The sequence below is a fragment of the Pyxicephalus adspersus genome, chromosome 2, assembly GCF_032062135.1.
Source record: "Pyxicephalus adspersus chromosome 2, UCB_Pads_2.0, whole genome shotgun sequence".
NCBI classification, from domain to species: Eukaryota; Metazoa; Chordata; class Amphibia; order Anura; family Pyxicephalidae; genus Pyxicephalus; species Pyxicephalus adspersus.
In genome coordinates, this window is record NC_092859.1 from 54,471,749 (window position 1) to 54,491,663 (window position 19,915).

Consider the following 19,915-nt stretch of genomic DNA (forward strand, 5'->3'; position numbering starts at 1 on the left):
ATTGATGTGTTTTTGGCCAGACACAAGGCCACCCCACAGTGTTTTTTTTTTTGTTTTTTTTTTAGGTTTTTACTCTCTCTAAAATAACATCTCCAGACAAAGCTACCACTAAGTTCAACTACACTCTTTCTCTGGCTATGGATAAAGGTGACCCTGCAATTTTTCTCTACCCCGGTCCTGCTAACCCCCGACTCTGGCACAACATTCACACCAAACATCTACATAAGACTGTTTGTTGAGTTGAGTGCAAGTGGCTGAAGCCTCAGTGCTGACTTCATAAACTACAAAGCCAGACTACAACACTTTAACACTGCTCTCATGTTCGCTAAGCAAAATTGTTTCTCCACAGTCATATCCTCTCAAGCATGAAACCTTATATGAGACTACAGGGTGAGGAGGAGCAGAGAGAAAGAGAGCCAGTGAAAGCAGAGGAAAGATCTAGGAGTAAGAGGAGATAAAAGTTGCTCTGATGAGGTCATTGCCACTTTGAGTAAGGGTTTTCAGTTTCAGTGGAATGGCTAGCTCAAAAGCCAGACTGAAATGGGTCAAGGAGAGAGTTGGTGTTTAGGTAGTTGGTGAGTCTTTTAAAGACAAGGCATTCAAGATTGGAAACATATGGGAGAAGGGAGATAGGACGGTAGTTAGAAGGTAGAAAGAGGTCTAGTGAGGGTTTATTCAGGATAGGGAGAAAATTAGCATGTTTGAAAGCAGAGGGATAGATACCAATAGAAAGGAAGAAGGTTGAAAAGTTCAGTTAGTGCAGGGGCCAGGGTGGAGCAGTGGCCATGGAGTAGATCAGAGGGAACTGGATTAAGCAGACAGATAGATGAAGATGATGAAAGAAGAGAGGCGACTTCATCCAGAGTAACAGAGCTCAGGGAGGTTAGTGATGATTTACATATGGAAAGGGTTGGAGTGGTACGGTGAGCAAAGACATCATGTCTTTGACAATTTTATCTCTGAAGTAGGTGGCTATGTTTAGGGCAGAGAAAGTAGTAGTGGGGGAGTAGGTTTAGGAGGGAGTCAATACTTAAGGAGAGGCTGTGTGGGTTGGAAGCTTGAGACTAATTTTGCTTGGCCACAGTGTGTTTAGTGTTAAAGTGTTGTAGCTTGGCTTTGTAGTCCATAAAGTCAGCGCGGAGGACAATATTCCTCCACTTGCGCTCAAGATCAGGGTTGAATGAGATGTCGCCAGCAAGTAACAGTAGGGAAAAAAGGTGCAGGAGTACAGACAGAAAAAGCAAGAGAGTGAGAGAGCAGGCAGACATAAAGTTGAAGAGGAGGAGAGGAAAAAGAACCAGTGGAGTGAGTACAGGGAGAAGGATACACGGTAACAATAATGATAAATCACAGAAACCCATTGAAAAATATGGCAAATTAACATCAATGTGAGCAGCAGCTGTAGTATAGGTTGTAGTGAGAGTTGTAAACTTGTTGACTTCAAGGTGTGGGATAGGATATCAAAGTCTGAGAGGCAGCTTGGTGAAAAGACAGTTCAGGATGGTAGGAGCAGAGGTCATGTTATGGGGATGTTTTTCATATGTGTTAAGCTTCTTTATCTCATACCAGGAATAAAGAAAAAGTTTTAATATATCAAACAGCTTGAAGAGGTCGATATAAGTATAAGAATCCAATTCTGAAATTGTTATATAAGAAATATAGTTGCCTAGCCTGGGAGTGTCAATTGTAAAGTGGAGAGACAGAGAGAGAGAAAAAGACAGGCTTTTGAAGGCATTCATGTGTAAAAAACAAATAAATTTGCATCAATTTACCCTAAGTCAAATAGAGATCTACTAAGTTGGTACCTCAGTTATACATAAAGATACTGTGCTAGTTGAGTGCAACATTCGGCTCTTGTTATCAAATTACACAGGATTTGGGATCCCAAAAGTGTCAGCTCCCAAGGCATTTTGCCATATAGGCTTCCTCAGGGGGTTTAGGAGACATGTATTTGTCAGTATCCTTTGAGCGGTACTATTAAGGTACTATTACGTAGATAATCATGGGACACTGAAAAGTGATGAGTTCTTCCTAGGATATTTTGTGATGGTTAATAGTAATCTAGTTATGATTACTGGTGAGAGGAAGATCTAAGGTTGTTGACCTCATCTCTGGGATTAAGCCAGGGTGCCAGATTAGTAACTGTGTTTAGGTATATTGTAGAGGGTGAGTATGGAGTCAGGTGTCTATAGGCTTGCCACCATGATAATAGGAATTAGACCCATATCTAGAATAGTATCTATATCACTTTAGGCAGAGAGTAGAGAATACCTTATATAAGTGTTTGTTTCTCTAGGAAGAAAAGTTCACTTTCCCATAGTAGATATGCAATTAACCTCTCTTTTGTGATCTCAAATCTCGTGTGAATTTGATAACACGAGACAAATATTGCACTCAACTAGCACAGTATCTTTATGTATAGCTGAGGTACTAACTTGATGTGACTCTAAATTGATGTGAAGTAAACCTATTTGTTTTTTACCAATGAATGCCATCAAAAGCCTGTCTTTCTCTCTCCACTGTACTTGAAGAAGTCATGTTGCCCTATTCTGAAGAGGAAATGCCCTTGAAATGGATGTTTCAACAAGAAAACAACTCCAAACACACCAGTAAACAAGTAATGCCTGGGTTCCAGACCAACAAGGTTGACATTATAGAGTGGCCAGCCCAATCTCTGGACCTTAATACAATAGAAAACTTGTGGGGTGACATAAAAAATGCTGTTTCTAAGGCAAACCAAGGAAATGCAGAAGAATTGGGGAATGTAGTCCAATCGTCCTGGGCTGGATTACCTGTTTACAGGTGCCAGAAATTGGTTGACTCCATGCAACACTGATGTGTTATCAAAAACAGTGGTTAAACAAGTACACATTATTTCAGTGAATCAAAGGAAAACAAAATCTTGAAACTTTTTTTGGGTATATTACAGTGAATGTTTGTTTGAGTTTGTAGAGCAAGTCTACAGCTATGAATGCAAGTAGACAAGATATGAATAAGATATAAACTCACTGATTTTAAATACTTACAGCAAATTCATTCTCTTTATCAACTGACCCCTTCTTAACAGGTCTTGAGTAGTGAAATCTCTGAACATAATTTGACTTAAAAAAGCTGAAAAATAAAGTTTGAGGAAAAATGAAAAGAGATGTGAACTTTTATCTTTCATAAGATTACAGAATTGATTTTATTATGTTTTACTAAATTGTCGGGAAGTCAGGTCCATAAATTAACATTTACATATTGTGGTCATACGTTTACAGCATAAATTTAAAAACATTTTTAAATGTCCATTTGGAAATCCTAAATTACAAAGCCAAAAGAATCACATCTGTATTTTTTTTTCCAATGTTTTGTTTTTAGACTAGATCAGTATCTTGGGTTACTTGTACAGATGAAACTGTCCCACAAATTATACTGTGTAGATCATTTATTAAAGTGTCAGAGAGTTTGGTAAAGATTTATAAAAGGCAAAAGCATAAAAAGCAAAATCCAAAAAAAAAACACCCAATCAATTATCAATCAATGTTCTGCTCAAAATCGACTGCGACTAAATCGACTAAATCAATTTTTTATTGATTTACCACCTATAATTTATGGCACAAATATTTTCAGTAAGTATTTGAACCAAAATAATAACTCCAGACAGTGAAAGATGTATGCAGACTTTTCTTTGTATGCAACCCTAAAAATGATTATCTGGAAAGTGACAGACAAACAGGAACAGACAAAATACCAGTGCACAGCAGAAAGACAAATCAAGCTCTAACTTGGAACAATAAAATGTGCTTGCAATCAAATAACAGAAGTCAATACATAAAAATGATGTTTTTGACTAGGGGTGGTAAGAATATTCTAGACACAAACAAAATGGTAGAATTTATGCAGCAGTAAAGTAATAAAGGTAAATTAGTAATTGATACCTACTTTATTATTTGGTCAGGTACTGGTTTGTTTTTAAACTGTGGTTGCTCCTCAAGCACAGGTTGCACTGTGAAACACTGAATGTCTGCAATGCCAGTATGTTAAGGTACATTAAAAAGGGTAAAATTTAACAAATACCATATCAAACAGGATAGTTGCTAATGTATGCTTTAATAATACTGAAATAATTTGTGATAAAAACATTTCTGAATTCTGTCTTGACAGCTTAGAAGCTGTATTTAAGTTTAATATTGATTTTGTTTCCCTGCAGTTTTCTACAAACAAGACTCTTTTCAGCTTGTTAACACACCATTACCAAAAATCATGAAAAGCATAAAATAATTTATTCAAAAAGAAGAACTCCAGGCTTTTGGTGATTTCTGATCTAGAAACACATTTTACCTCTGTCCATGTATAATTACATTGTTATGCAGTATTACAATGCTTTAAAAACAACACACTACAAATGATAGTACAGCTTTTGATCCTTATAGTTTTGGTTGTCATTTTTGATAGTTGTTTTTTGATAGTCTGCAGCTTGTCATTTTAGAGCCCCCTTTGGTCCTTGGCTATTCACAGAAGTAAATGTATAATTATAAAGCACTGGAAAGCTGGATCACATTGTATTTATATTTCAATATGGCAATAATTTTTATTATTTTATTACCTACTAGTATTATGTCCCTAATCTTTAGTGCAGCCATTTTAGGAGGCTTATCAGTGGGAAACCTCCAATAATAAATATACTTTAGGCTTGTTTTCATTGGTTTTAAAGCTATCAATACCAAAGGGGCTGGCAAGGCCTGCAAAGTAGAACCAGCGAGGAAGTAAATTCCACTCCTGTCAGGTAATACAGATTAGGAAATATGTTCTTCCAAAGTTTTATTGAGGGCTCAGGGATGTTGATCATGAGAGACTTTGCTGTAATACTACATTGCAATTAGTGCTCAGCTAAGTGATTCTTAGTAGCCCATGAAGAGAGTCGAGTTGAAACCTTGTTTTAAAGCAAGTCCTTGATGATTGGGTAACAATCTGTCTTACCTTTTCTTGTCGCAGTAATAATTTAACCAAAAATCAGGGGTGGTTTTCTGTGTCTCTATAAAGAAATATGATACATAAAAGAATAAATCTGGCCTCCCTAGCTTGAATCTTCACACATAGCTGTCCAGGCAAGATGTCATAACAATACCCAAAAAAATAATTTAAAAAACCCAGCCAGAGAAAATATACCATGTCTTATGTCTTTTGCAACTATCAGTTCTTAACATATATAATACCAAATACTGAATTTTTAGGATACGCTGTCCAGGGGAGTTTTCTATATCATCTCTTGGGCGTGAGGTTGTGTTCAGTTTTTCTGCAAATGGAAACTGTCCCATCAGCTGTGACAAAAAATCTTCTCTCCTCTCATATTCTTTTCCTCGATAAATAAAAACTTTATTCTACAAAATTAAGAGAGTTTTATTGTGAAGTCAGTAGTATTAAATAACACATTGACCAAGGGCAAATAAATATAATAGAAAAAGAAAAGCAACACCAACCAAACAAATAAGCTATATTTGCAATGACAAAGTTTATTGTTCAAAACCTTTATCAGCTAATATACTGCCATAGTCTATACTAAATTATTAAAATGACTATTTTGCCTAAGTAAGGAGGCTTAAAATAAATCCTTTACAAAAATAAAACCATAAGCTAAACACCTCATTTGTAGCACTGAGTATTTTATTCTGGGTAGCTGCACCTGAGAAATTTTAAAATAATTTTTGTCATAACAGTGAATTCGACAAAGGTATTCACAGCTCATTTTACTTAATTTGAATATCATCACACAGAAATTCTGAGAACCAGTAAGGTCATACAAGTTCTAATTTCATATGTCCTCCAATTCTAAAATAAAAAGCTATTTTATTACCATTGATTTCTTGTATGTCCATGCCAAAGCCACTCAGTGAGACAGAAACAAGACAGTGTGGAACCCTTCCTCTCATTTTAGGGGGCCCGCCGCCCCCCTTCCCTTCTAAGTCCCCTCACATACAAGGATCACTTCCCCACTGATCACCAACAAAAGGGGATGCTTCCCCACTGAGCGCCCAAGGAGGCACTTCTTCTGATGACCAATATAAGAGTGTACCTCATCACAGAGCATCAGAAAATGAAGGAACTTCACCACAGACAAAAAAAGGAGCAGTATACTGACCACCAATGTAAGGGGCACTGCACAGACTAGCAATATAAGCAGCTCTTTTTATTCAACTAATAATGCAAGGAGACATACCGTCATAGGTCACCAGTGTAAGGGGGCACTAACTAACCACTGCACAGAGCATATGCACAACTAACTTTACATATTATATTACACACTAAAATGAATAGTCTGGTATTAGGTTCTCTTTAATTACAGACAGAGGAGACAGAGAAGATGGTAAAAGCTAAGGAATGTCGTAACTGTAAGACAAACCAGCATATAAATTAAAGTGTGTTTGGGGATTATCATGTAACACTGAAACCATCTAAAACAGGAACTCTATATGATTTTATATTATCCATACTACTCAATAAAACATTGAGGAAGAAACTTGTAATAACAGTCTGTTGGACTTGTTTATTTTACAACTCTACTGGCACTGACAAAATTTGTGTCAGTATGAAATATTTACCCTTAGGAATGTTGGAAACCCCTGGCCATAATATCCAACTGCAAAGTAATCAGGCTTTGGACGGAGGATTTTCATTATGTTTTCATAAAATTTTGCTTGCTGTGTCTGCCAGCAGGAAAAAAAGAACAACAAAATAAGTTAAAATACATTATGATCATAGCAAGGTTGTTTTTTTTCCTATTTATAGTTTATGTAATTGCAAAAGGCAATTACATCTGAACTAGGAAAACATTATAGAAAAAACCCCAAATAAATACTATTTCCTTATTCATGAAAACTACAAATTATCATAACTTTATTATAAGTGAATTTGGATGTGAAAAACATGCAGATATGCTGAAATTAGTGTGTCAAATAGTAAAGCATTGTCCATAGATTAATTTATTAAATTAAATATCCATAAATAATATCATCATTTTATTGGAGTTCATGTTCACAAAAAACTCAAAGATATTCTTTTGACACTATATTTATCTCCTCACTTACAAGACTAGTCAAGAGCAATGAAGCATCAAATAAACATATTTATCTAACTGTCAGCAATATTCATGAAGATATAAATATATTAGTGCCAATTTTTAATGTTGCAATGTTTCTCTTTCCTTTTTTTTTCCAAAATAAAGCTTTATTGAAAGAAAATAAATGAAAAATTGACATAATATTACATTTGCATGAATGTTGCATACATTGTATAATACAGTTGGCAAGCAGATAATTTACAGGTATGTTTGTATTCACATACCGTAGCATATTACAGCTATAGGAAGTGCAAATATATTCACTAACATAGGACATTTCTTCAATAACAAAAACATACCTAACTTCTTAAGGGGTGAACAGTAGTAAAAACCTAAAGTACTTAAATTAGTGTAGAGTATGAGTCTCTCAGGTTACTCTTGTATTTTGAGGAAAGATGAGAGAACATACAAAGGAGAAGGAAAAAAAGAAAGTGGGGATATTATTCGGATAAATATATTCATGTCATATACCATATTGGACTCTATCTCCAGCATTTAAAGAATCTCAAAAAATGAAAATATTTATATGCACCATTCTCGATAAAATCTGTAAAATTAAAACTCATATCTTACCAAGCACTGGCTGAGAAGCTCATAATCAAATATTTCCATTTCATACTGCTCTGTCAATTGTTTGCACAGGGATATTGCCTCCTCCCACATCTGTTATGTAATTATAAAATACATTATTCAATTATTTTCTATCAGTAATTGAAGCAATAAAATAGTGGTCACAAGTGCAATGTGATGAAAACATTAAATAACAAAGCACACCAAAAAAGGAAAAAAAACACAAACACATTCATGTGTACTGCGCCAGTATTCACAGAAGCAGTGGAAGAAGGTGATGACGAGTGTATTAAAAAAAATAGGGATTTTTTAAAAATATCTTGTTTGAAAATTTTCAAAAATGAAATTTTGAAAATTAAAATGAAATGACTGATGAGATTTTACAATAAATGTATCAGGGTAAGCATTTTAGGCTAAATACCAATCTAAGGACAATTTTATATACTATTCAGCAGTTATCATTAAAATGTAATATAAAACTAGCTGGTATTTTGTTGTATATTAAGTAATCTAAAAACGAAGTGTGATTTACCCCGTTTTGTTCCATTTAGTGTTAGAAATTCAATGGAATTTTGTGAAATTATATGTTTTAGCATTACTTGATATGTAAATAAATTAATTAAAAATAGCTCACCTTTCCTTTGTCAAAATATCCAATGATGACTTCATATAAGTTCTCCTTCAGCTGCCGATTGGTTTGTGAGCCCTGGAATTCTGTCTGCATGACCTGAGGTGAACACTGTTCATCTGACCACTTAAAGAAACAATATTCATATGTTACAAAAGTATGAAACAAGGAAGATTTTTTTTTATACTTTAATTTTTTCATGCATAAACCAGATTATTTTTAAAATGAGTATAAAATGTATTATTCCTGAATCTTGTAATAAAAGTTAATTAATTGAAACTATTGTCTTTAACTTTACAAAGCTTAAGATATTTATAAAAACTAAGACAAAACTAGCTTCACAACACAAAACTCAGATTTACAGTTAGGTCCCATCAATTTTTGGACAGAGACAACTTTTTTCTAATTTTGGTTCTGTACATTACCACAATTAAAATGAAACAACTCAGGTGCAATTGAACTGCAGACTTTCAGCTTTGGTTGAAGGTTGAACAAAAAGATTGCAAAAAAACGTGAGGAACTAAAGCCTTTTTTATACACAATCACTTCATTTTAGAGGCTGAAAAGTAATTGGACAATTGACTCAAAGGCTATTACATGGGCTGGTGTGGGCAACTCCTTCGTTATGTCATTATCAATTAAGCAGATAGAAGGCATGGAATTGTTTTTTTTTTGGGGGGGGGGGCTGCTTGTATGTGGAAGTTAACAGACAACATGCGGTCAAAGGAGCTCTCCCATGCAGGTGAAACAAGCCATCCTTAAGCTGCAAAAACAGAAAAAAATCAGTTTTGGTGGTGATGGATGATCGCAGATTCATTTCCGTGGTGAAGAGAAACCCCTTCACAATAGCCAACCAAGTGAACAACACACTCGAGGAGGTAGGCGTATGGCAGGAAAAAAGTATGGAGAAGGCGTGGAACAGCTCATGATTCAAAGCATAGCACATCATCTGTAAAACATGGCGGAGGCAGTGTGATGGCTTGGGCGTGCATGGATGCCAGTGGCACTGGGACACTAGTGTTTGTCGATGATGTGACACAGGACAGAAGCAGTCGAATGAATTCTGAGGTGTCCAGAGACATACTGTCTGCTCAAATCCAGCTAAATGCAGTCAAATTGATTGGGAGGCATTTCATATTACAGATGGACAATGACCCAAAACATACAGCCTAAGCAACCCAGGAGTTTATTAAAGCAAAGAAGTGGAATATTCGTGAATGGCCAAGTCAGTCACCTGATCTGAACCCAATTGAGCATGCATTTCACTTGCTGAAGACTAAACTTTGGACAGAAAAGCCCACAAACAGCAACTGAAAGCTGCTGCAGTAAAGGCCTGGCAGAGAATTGAAAAGTAGGTAGGAAACCCAGGATCTGGTGATGTCCATGAGTTCAAGACTACAGGCTGTCATTGCCAGCAAAGGGTTTTCAACCAAGTATTAGAACATTTTATTTTCAGCTTTTTAATTTGTCCAACTACTTTTGAGCCCCTGAAATGAAGGGATTGTGTTAAAAAAAGGCCTTAGTTCCTTTTTGTTCAACCCACTGAATTAAAGCTGAAAGTCTGCAGTACAGCTGCATCTGAGTTGTTTCATTTAAAATTATTGTGGTAATGTACAGAACCAAAATTAGAAAAAAGTTGTCTCTGTCCAAATATTTATGGACCTAACTGTATAACTTTCCTCAATGTGCCTGATAGGGGCTCCTTTTAATGTTTTAGGAAGTATATTAATACTAATATGATATATTAGTATTAATATATCATATCATGTATTCTTTATTTCTCTAAAACTAAATAGACTTCCTAGTTCTAGCTGCTTCTGTTCAGGCTCAGATTTTTTTTAATATCTAAAGAAAAACATTAATTTCTAAAGAAAAATAACTGCGGTACATTTCTGCAAATATTGAACATTTCAAGTTAAAATCTACAGACTTACTTTCTAAGAAAAACTGGAAAACGTGTTCATCTGACACATGAACTCAGCTGCTCATTTCTGTTGTGTGTTTGCAGCACAAAGCATTTTAATGGTCTCAAAGATCTCAATCATAATCAGCTGTATTTTTCAAAACTACTGAATCACATCTCATTCCTTTCATCTTCAATACAAACAGGTATTGATATGAAATCTGAAGATAGGAGTTGAATGGGCTATTTAAACCCCTTGTAACAATACAGGATATATACAAAGGACACATGATTTGATGGGATCAATAGGTATGTTTGCACTAATAAACAAATTTAACAATCCCATATTATATTCAATCCAATAGCATATTTAACAGACAGGTTACGATATCTTATAGTCAACACCCTCATAACATTAAAATGCTTTGACAGGCTCAACTGGTATTCTTTTTTTATATTATCACTGCTATAACTATCGATTAAATTACAGCCAGTGCTATCAGGTGCAACTGAGCCCCTGCTACAATGAACAAAGCGCAGATGACAGTATGTGCTCTGCCTTGCTGTGATCATAGTGGGGGATACGATAAATGGAGGGTAATCAAGAGAGACCCAGTCCAGAATTTGCACTGGTGGGGTTCCCTGTGAAGTTAAGCCTTTATAACAGGTTTATGAGCAACCTGATCTCCATACAGAGTCTATAGACAAAATAATAAGTCATAAGAAAGTTGGTAAACAGAGTTAAAAAGGAACAGAATTTGAAAATTAGCATTACCTTAAAAAAAAGACACAAGAAAATAAACCTCATAAATCTACAATACATCTCTGCTTTACTACATCCAGTGCACTTTAGGAAAAAGTAGGAAATTTTAGGAAGTCCTACTATCCCTTTTTTTGCAGTTTGTGACCTTAATCATTCATAACTTTTTTTTTCTCTAACAATGAGACAACAAAATCACTAATATTAATGCAGATAGAGTTCTGGTTGGGATTGACCTGCAACCCGGTGCTGCAAAGGTGAGCGTGCTAACTATTTAGCCACCCATGCTCTTGGTTTAAAGCCTTCTCTGCTCTTTAAAAAAAATGTTTTTCTGTTATCTTCTGGGATTAACTGTAATATATAATAATAAAAGCAAAAATACTATAATTATTTTTGTTACCTTTAGTAGCCTAGTATGGAGCAAGAGAGTGTAAGCAGCCTCGGTATAATTCTCACAGTCCAAGTGGAGGTCCCGAAGCTTGTACAAATATCTGTACATTAATAAAAAAAATGAGAAGGTTTAAAAACACTTAATTTGGTGTACAGAAGTTTTTTAGTCTGTGGGCCTTTAAGACATACAAGTCTTCAAAAATGATACCTTAGTGTTAAGTAAGTTCTGGCCTAATCTTTATTTTCAAAATCCCAGCATATTGCCTGTTATGGTTATGTTTTATGAAAGGAGATTGTAATTTATTTACTGCTATGAAGAACTTAGAAAACAGTCTTTTAATACACAAATCATTTGCCATGAATGGGTTGTTTTAAACCATCAATAAAGCTGACTTTGGACTTTCCTTGATTTTTTTTAAACAACATTTAATGACCAAGGTTTTTTTTTCTTTTTACATGTGATACATTTTTAAAAAAATATTAAATAATAGGTAATTATGTCACAGAACATTAATGAACAATGTTGGGGAATTGCTGTGCACATGACTGAATTTATCCCAAAACAAGAAGAACCATTCTTCTCCAGTGACTATTATCTGATGTGTATATAGCTTAACTTTAAATCTGTTTATCATTGCTTTACATTTGTTGACTGCTTACCATTAGGTATCACACACAAATTCAGTGGCACGGATAGAGGTGGTGGAATGAGCACGGTGTGCTTTGAGACTAGTGAGTTAAAACACTGAGCAAACGAAAGACTTAAGGACTTTCTTTTAAAAAATTTTTATTTGTAGTAACAGCCACCTGTGTTGTAATTTCATATTGTAAATAAGCATTCTCACCTAATGTACATTGCTTCACGGTTAATATCTTTGTAAAAATTCTAAAAAGAAAAAAAAAATGTAAGAGTAAAACATTTTTAAATGATCTACAATTCTGTCCCTTCTGTAATAATGAACCAACCTGATTGTTCTTTCAGTTTTTTGGGGTTTTTATGCGTAACTATAGTGACTTCAGTAGATTTTTACACCCATTGCTGCAACTTCTTATAAGTGACACATTTCACAAAAACATCTGCTTCATCTGACTTTTTACATTATCCAAGCTAATAAAGCAGATGTTTTCATGAAATCCCTCACTTTAATAAGCTGACGTAATTTACCGCTGATTACTATATGCTTTCTGACCCACATATAAAGTACATTCCTTTTAAAAACGTTTTAAACTAAGTTTTGTTTGTTCATTTAAATAATTACAAAAAACTTTGTAATGCTTTTTCTGCAACTTTTGAAATTAGGAAAACAACATACTACAGGGATTGTTGTAATATTGTTATTATTAGGGAGAAACACAGAGACCATTCGTGAAACTACAATTACTGTTACCTACAATTACACTATATGTCAGTGGTGACGAAACTATGGCACGCGTGCCAGAGGAGGCACTCAGAGGCCTCTCTGTGGGCACACACTCCCCACCTGGCTGGCCTCCCATTGGCTGAGCTATTGTCCCTCTTTCAGATGTGTTGGCTGTGGAATTTTCCTTCTCTGGAGTCATTAGTTAACCCTCAGAATACCGGGCTTTGGGGAGGAGAGGTTAGAGAGGGGGTAAGGGGGTCTTGTATTGCTCTGTCCCAGGTATGGGAAGTACAGTATGAATTAGGCTGAAGACACAGAACAGCCCAGGGACAGGAGTACCAGTCTTCCATACCCAGTCAGGACCAGGTGAACACAAAACTTGACGTAGAGGGTAAGTGTCTGATGAATGTAATAGGAACCCTGTAACTGTGTGTTGCTGTCCACAGTGGATTGCTATGCAATTGGTATGCGTAAGTAAAACTCCCTGCATTCCTGTGATGTGAGATATAAATATTTATATTATTATTGTTGAAGTCTACACCTTACTAGGAAGATGTTGATCATTTTCTGTCTTAGTAACAATGTCAGTTACTGAAAAAAATGAAGGTGGTAATTCTGTGGTGATGGGGTATTGTGGTGATAGCATCTAGCCTAAGTTATGGGTTATTAGCCCTGATGGGTATGTGCCACCCCCTTTAGATGTTGGCCACTGTGAAATACAGGAGCTGGACTAGATGGGCCATTGGCCTGATCAAGCGGGCTCTTCCTTTGTTCCTTATCAGGTTGGTGTTCATTGCTGGTTATAGATTGGTTCTGTCATAGAGAGTGATTGCTGTACATTGCATGAATAACATCCACACTGTTCTGTGCATTCAGTACATGAAAGGTTAACATTGTCATTGCATAGCAGCAGGTTGCATTTACTTGCCTTTACTTGCCATCACATGAGCCGTGTAATGCCAGTGTGCTGGGATAGGTTGGTGTGCAGGGTTCAGCTCTCTATGGCCTGTGTGTGTGTGCCACAAAGGGGAAAAGAACAGACATGGCACACATTGTACTGGGATTGTCACTGGGAACTTTGTATTGGCTGCTGTCCATAGGAACCCAACCTGGGCTCCTGCTAATGGGAAAATGAGAGCTTGTATGGATGATCGAGTTCTGCACACCTCCCGTGTATGGAAAATGTGTTCTACACCTACACTTCATCTTATTTATGCAAATTCCCCAAAGAAGTAGGTTCAACATATGTACAGCGGAGGTGAATCAAATGTAGGAAATGCACTCCAATGCCTTTTTCAGAGCAGGCTGGTGATCAGTGGAACTTTGCCCCTTGTGCTGGTCGTCAGCAAATTCAAAAGGAACCCCAGCTGAGAATCATTGCTGTAGATTGTTGATTCAGGGAATATCCATTTCTTTGGTCTTAACTAATATTTTGGTATTTTTTTTTTATTTTGTGTTTTTGTAGACTCCAAGTCTTGAATACACAAAAATTGGTACAGCAAAAAAAGCAAAAACACATGGTGGAAGATCATGGAGAGGCCTGGACCGAGTCATTTGGAGTGATTGAATGTAATGGGAAAGTGTTATGTATTCTGTGTAATGACAGTGTTGTGTGTCGCACATCAAGTGTCAAACGGTACTTTGACAGCAACCACAAAAGTCTTGCTAAACTTGGTGAAAGAAAAGCATTTCTTGAAGGGAAATTGAGGAAATATCTTTCCGGGTATCTTAGTTTTGCATTATGTACAGTATGTGCTATGAGCAAAATGTAATCTTGTGTGGCAAAATTTATTCGTCTCACCAGTAGATTTACTGTACAGCTCATGCGGTTGTCTTTGCTTTCATCAGTTACGACTGCTCTATAATCCAATAACCTTTCCAAAAGGCCTTTAATCAATGCTACAAAATTACTGACTCCTTTAATAATAGATGGGTACTTTTCTGCATAATCCAGCAATCTGTAGGAACACAACAAAATATTAAATACATCAGGACAGCAAAAAAATCTGTTCTAATACAAGATTAGTTCAAAGAAGAAAGAAAGAAAACTTGTATTTGTTTAGTCACACTTTGATCATTTACAACTATAATGCTAAATAAATGTTTTGGCTACTAAATGTGTATGTGACTTACGGTTGAAGGGTTATAATAAAGGGATCACAAGGGGACAGCAGAAGTTTAAGATGGAATAAAGACACTTTATCAGTATCAAGTGCAGAATAATGTATTGAGTTGTCTATTACAAGTAACAATTGTGCTAGAATCAGTGCCATGTTGACAAAAATGTAACAAGAAGCATACCACCAGTAGGAGAAAGGGGACATATTGTTATGAGAGCCACAATCTACGTTATGGTAGCAGATAAACCAAAACACCCTAATACCTATGACATTTTGTGTAACAGAAACCAGTGCCAAGATAATGCCATAATAAAGAAGCTTAAGCAATGTCACACTACCAGAATGAAGCTGCGAGCAATGAGTAGATTTAGTCGACTAAGCAACAAGTAAAATCAGTCTGCCCTAAATTTTCATGTTTCAACTCAAATTTCATATTGTACTCAAGTCAGTAGGACATTTGTTTTGATGGTTACATTTGACTCTTGGAGGGTTGTTGGACAAGCTATGTCACCAACTGACACTCAAAAGCACCACACAGGAAATATTTGGTAAGGCAACAAGAAACAAAAAGGGTACAGTGTTTGAAAGGGGCTTTCCATAAAGCTTTGTGGGAGATATTGGAAACATACAAATCCTTTAAATAACATGTTTGGGGAGGCATGCATTAATCAGTGGCACCATAGTTAGATGTCAGCACCAAAAGGCATAAATATAATGGCTGCACTCCGTTTGTTAGGGGTTTATTCCTCATTTTATAATACTAAATAAATACTAAATATAACACTAAATAAAGATATCCAATTTATGTTACCACAGAATAATTTATTTGTGCACCTTGCAGAGCTTTAGCTGTAGGATTGACAAATGGTCCTGCCCTGGCTTCTCTCAACTTTTTATTATAGTACTGTACATTTAATTCTTCATAAAGGAAAGAAAAAGGAAAATACCTCTATCAAAGCCCCTAAAGGAGCCTACCACTCCATCAGATACCAGGATTGTTACCTTAGTATTTTTTGTCACTAAACATCACCAAAACAATAAATGTAATAATGGGCTTCTTATTTGCATTCTTAGTAATTCTTATCCATCAAATCCTTCCATAATTCGGATGCATCAACAAAAAACAGTTGCAATTTTTATTTGTATTATTGTTGTACTGTACAGTCCTAGTTCTAATATTATTATTAAAACATAATTGAAATTAATAATAATTATTGTCTCACATGTTCTCAAAAAGCTGCATGTACTGCCAGTCCCCACGTCCCCCTTCAACTTCATGGTCCAGTTTCAGTATTATTTCATTTTCAAACTGTGAATGAAAATCCCATCATGACTGTTAACTAAAAGAAACTATCTACATCAGCTTGGAATAATAATAATGTGAGAAAAAATATTATTACATCAAACAGAATAAAAGAGAGCAAAGGACTGCTTGAAGAAGATCTTTAGTCATACAAGTTTTAGATACTCTGAATGTGGCGGTGGTGGAATGTCAGGAAAGTATGGGAGGGAGAGAGATCCTCAGAGAGGGAGAAAGAAGCCACAAGATCTATATGCCCCAGTATGGTAGTATATTAAAACAATGGCATCCAGGGTGCCTGGAAATATGGCCAGGATGTAGAGATGAAACTTCAGGGGCCGGTTGGAGTCAAACATGGGTTGATGGTACAGTGAGTTCAGGACCTCAACGGTTTAGAGGTTGAGTTTTCATTTGTAGTGAAGCTTCTGAAGCACCAACCACAATGATATAAGATCAGCATAGGTAGTATGCATCCAGGTACAGGATGTGTTGTGTACATCTACTAAAGCAATCAGGGTTATATAGGCTGCAACATGGGCCTTCCTTTTCATGCAAGAGCGTAATCATCCATTACCTGCATTTGCCAGTACAAGTGGTAATACTATACACAATCTAATATGGAAATATATATTTTTTTGCAGGAGAAATCCTAGGGAGTCATTTAAAGCTCATTATCTTCTTTAAAAACAACAAAATACATTTTGATTTTGCCTTTTTATTGACTAGAATGTCTTTTACATTTTGGCAATGCAATAACTTTTCTATTTACTTTATGATTGCTTCTGCTTTTATGTTATAGGTCTGTATTAAGCATGCGTCCATTTCCTTTTTTATGTATAGATATAGTCTCAGTGCTACAATAGAATTTGTATTGTAGAATGTTTGTATTTTTTGCTTTTTTTTTTTTAACCACGTGATATTTTTACATCAGTAACCATCAGTAACAGTAACCAATTTATCATGTAAAGAAAAATTTTTATAGAAGAAAGAAAAACAAAACATGCAGATATTTTACTGTTTGTGTTTTAAAATAATAAAAAAAAACAAAGCAAAAAAAAAAAACTAAAGGCTTTATAAAAGTAAATTAAAATTACACTTCTGGACACCAATTATACATGCATTGATGTTTTGGGTGTGTTTTTTTACCTTTCTAAAATCTCCAGTTTGGTTAAATTCACAAAGCATCATGTCAAAAAAGATTGGGATTGTGGCTTTACGTAATTCAGCTTCTGGGATAAGTGTCATCTCAAGGATTGGTCCAACCATTCCAGGAATAAAACAGATCTTATTTTTATCTGATACGAGATAAAATAGCATCAGGTAAAACTGTAATGATACCAAAATAGCAACAACATAATGTCATCCAAATCCTGTTAAAATTACAATCACAAAAGTCCTCATATATTTACTAAAAGAATATGAAAATGCCTCTTTTAAAGTAAACAGCATAAGTTACAAATATATTATCTATTTTTGTCTTGCAGTAATATATCTGGCTGGGGTCCTGTATATCTAAAGTAAATATATATTGTACAGGACACCAGAGCTGGGTCCTGGATGGTCAATATATTCCTCCATTCTTTAAGTCATGCTCCCTCTAAAAAAGGTGTGAGCCTGTAAGCCACAGCATGAGGCAGCTCCCTGGCTCTGGAGGACAAGCTATAAGAACCAAAAATGCGGTCTACTTGTGAGTAACAGGCATTCACCTGCACCTGTGGCAGCAGGACTTTATTTCCCAATCATTTAGGATATTTTTTCTTTAAGGCAAGGTATAAAATAAAAGAATAAGTAAGTAAGATATTTAAAGTGCAAATAAAGTGCATTATATGCAAATTTAAAAATGTTATACATAAAATATTTAGAGATTAAAAAGAATCACCTACACTGTGTTATATCTCAGATTAAACATATTTAATATCCTTTTGTCTTTAGCTCAGTATTTTGTCTGCAAATGGCATGTGGTATATATCTATGAAGTATACACAGCAAGTCACCTTAGAATATTCCTAACCCTAAGTGATCAGAGTATACTGACTATATCAACCATTGAGCAAAAAGGCTGCACTTTATGTATGATGACCCCCTTTTTTTCAAAAACCTGCAATATTAATTTTTTTGTCACACTTACCAAGTTTGTACCACATATCACGAATTGCAAAACCAATTAAACATCTCATGTCTTCATACCTGAAGAAAAAAAGAGATAAGGGTTACTGGTCCTGTGTACATACAGTAATCAACTTTTATTTTAGTCCAGGAAAACGTGATTCAACAGTCCCCACCACTAATAAATACAATACAAGTACCCTAAGCCTGAACAGCTGTCAACACTCCTGTTTAATAACTGATTTCCCATGTTACACACAAACATTGCTGGCAAATGCAGCAATGGTTTAAAGAGCCTGTTCACCAATGCTGGAAGTCTGGTAAACATAAGAGGGGAGTTGGAAGCCTTAATGAATGTAGAGCATTGTGACTTAGTTGCTGTTGCTGAATCATGGCTTTGTTTCTTACATGACTGGGCTGTCAATATTCCTGGTTAAGAGTAAAACAAAAAGGTAGTGATGTCTGTATGTGAGAGGTGATCTGAAAGTGAATGTGTGAGAAGAAATTGTTGATGGAGCATGTGATGATGCTATGACCTTATGGGTGGAGTTGCCTATGGGGATACATAATACACAGATATTTGTTGGAGCCTGCTATAGGCCCCTAGTGCTAAAGAAGAAACAGAAAATCAACAACTAGCACAGATAAAAAGGGCTGCAAAGGCTGGCACAATGGTAGCGATGGGTTATTTTAACTACCCTGATATTTTCTGGTGTAATGGCACTACAAGTACAGCAAAAGGGCGGAATTTCATTAACTTAATCATTTTGTGGCACAGTTTATAGAAGCCCCAACTAAACATGATACTCTGCTGGACCTAGTTTTTTCTAACATTGCAAAGCTTATAGCAAATGTGCATATAAAAGAAAATCGGGTTAGAAATGACAGTCTAATACAGCAAGGATAATTTTTGGGGGGGAAAGCCAATTAACCTAACTACATCATTTTGGAATGTGGGAGGAAACCAGAGTACCCAGAGGAACCCCACAAACTCCATTCAGATAGTGTCCTGGCCAAGATTCGAACCTAGGACCTAGCACTGCAAATGCCAACCATTGAGCCACCATGCTGCCCATAATATGATTTCATTAGTGTAGGAAGCAAAAACAATTTATTTTTAAGAGAGCAAACGTTCCATTATTAAGAAAGGCTCTCCATGATTTGGACTGGGAGGGAATATTGTCCCCAAAGAACACAGAACAAAAATGGGAATGTTTCAAGTCTGTTCTACAAAACAAAACACACCATAAAATATATTCCAATGGGTAATAAGTTTGGGAGGCTAAAATTAAAACCTATGTGTCTCACAGCTAATGTTAAAAAAGCATTCATCATTTAAAAAATTTAAGGAATATAACAAAAAATGTAAAAAGGAAATCAATCGTGGAAAACTTTAAAACTGTTAAATAAAACACAGATTAAAAAGGAAAGTAAGGCAAACTCCAAACATTTTTTAAATATATTAATAGCAAAAAATATCAGATCTGAGCATGTAGGCCCCTTAAAGGATGTCTCAGAATTGATAACTGGGGATAAAGAAAAGGCGGATTTACTAAACACTTCTTTTAGCCCTGTGTACACAAAGGAAAATGGAAGAGCTGAAGTCCAAATTGCTGATAGCACTTTAGGATCATTACAAAGGACAAGGGGGCACTCTTTGTGTCTGGAGGAAAAGAAA

The 19,915-nt window shown here is 35.6% G+C and overlaps 1 protein-coding gene across 1 annotated transcript in view; it reads right to left on the bottom strand.

Annotated features, from left to right (window-relative positions):
- The window catches only part of DOCK2 (dedicator of cytokinesis 2), a 134,617-nt gene that overhangs the window by 25,385 nt on the left and 89,317 nt on the right, over positions 1–19,915 (bottom strand). The window contains exons 29-40 of the mRNA XM_072398983.1: positions 18,260–18,318; positions 17,278–17,426; positions 16,055–16,140; positions 14,513–14,669; positions 12,196–12,236; positions 11,361–11,451; positions 8,304–8,423; positions 7,673–7,762; positions 6,582–6,686; positions 5,222–5,363; positions 3,925–4,006; positions 3,027–3,111 (exon numbers count right to left, since the gene is read on the bottom strand). Coding sequence (XP_072255084.1) covers positions 3,027–3,111; positions 3,925–4,006; positions 5,222–5,363; positions 6,582–6,686; positions 7,673–7,762; positions 8,304–8,423; positions 11,361–11,451; positions 12,196–12,236; positions 14,513–14,669; positions 16,055–16,140; positions 17,278–17,426; positions 18,260–18,318 — 1,207 coding nt within the window. The remainder of the gene's footprint in view (positions 1–3,026; positions 3,112–3,924; positions 4,007–5,221; positions 5,364–6,581; positions 6,687–7,672; positions 7,763–8,303; positions 8,424–11,360; positions 11,452–12,195; positions 12,237–14,512; positions 14,670–16,054; positions 16,141–17,277; positions 17,427–18,259; positions 18,319–19,915) is intronic.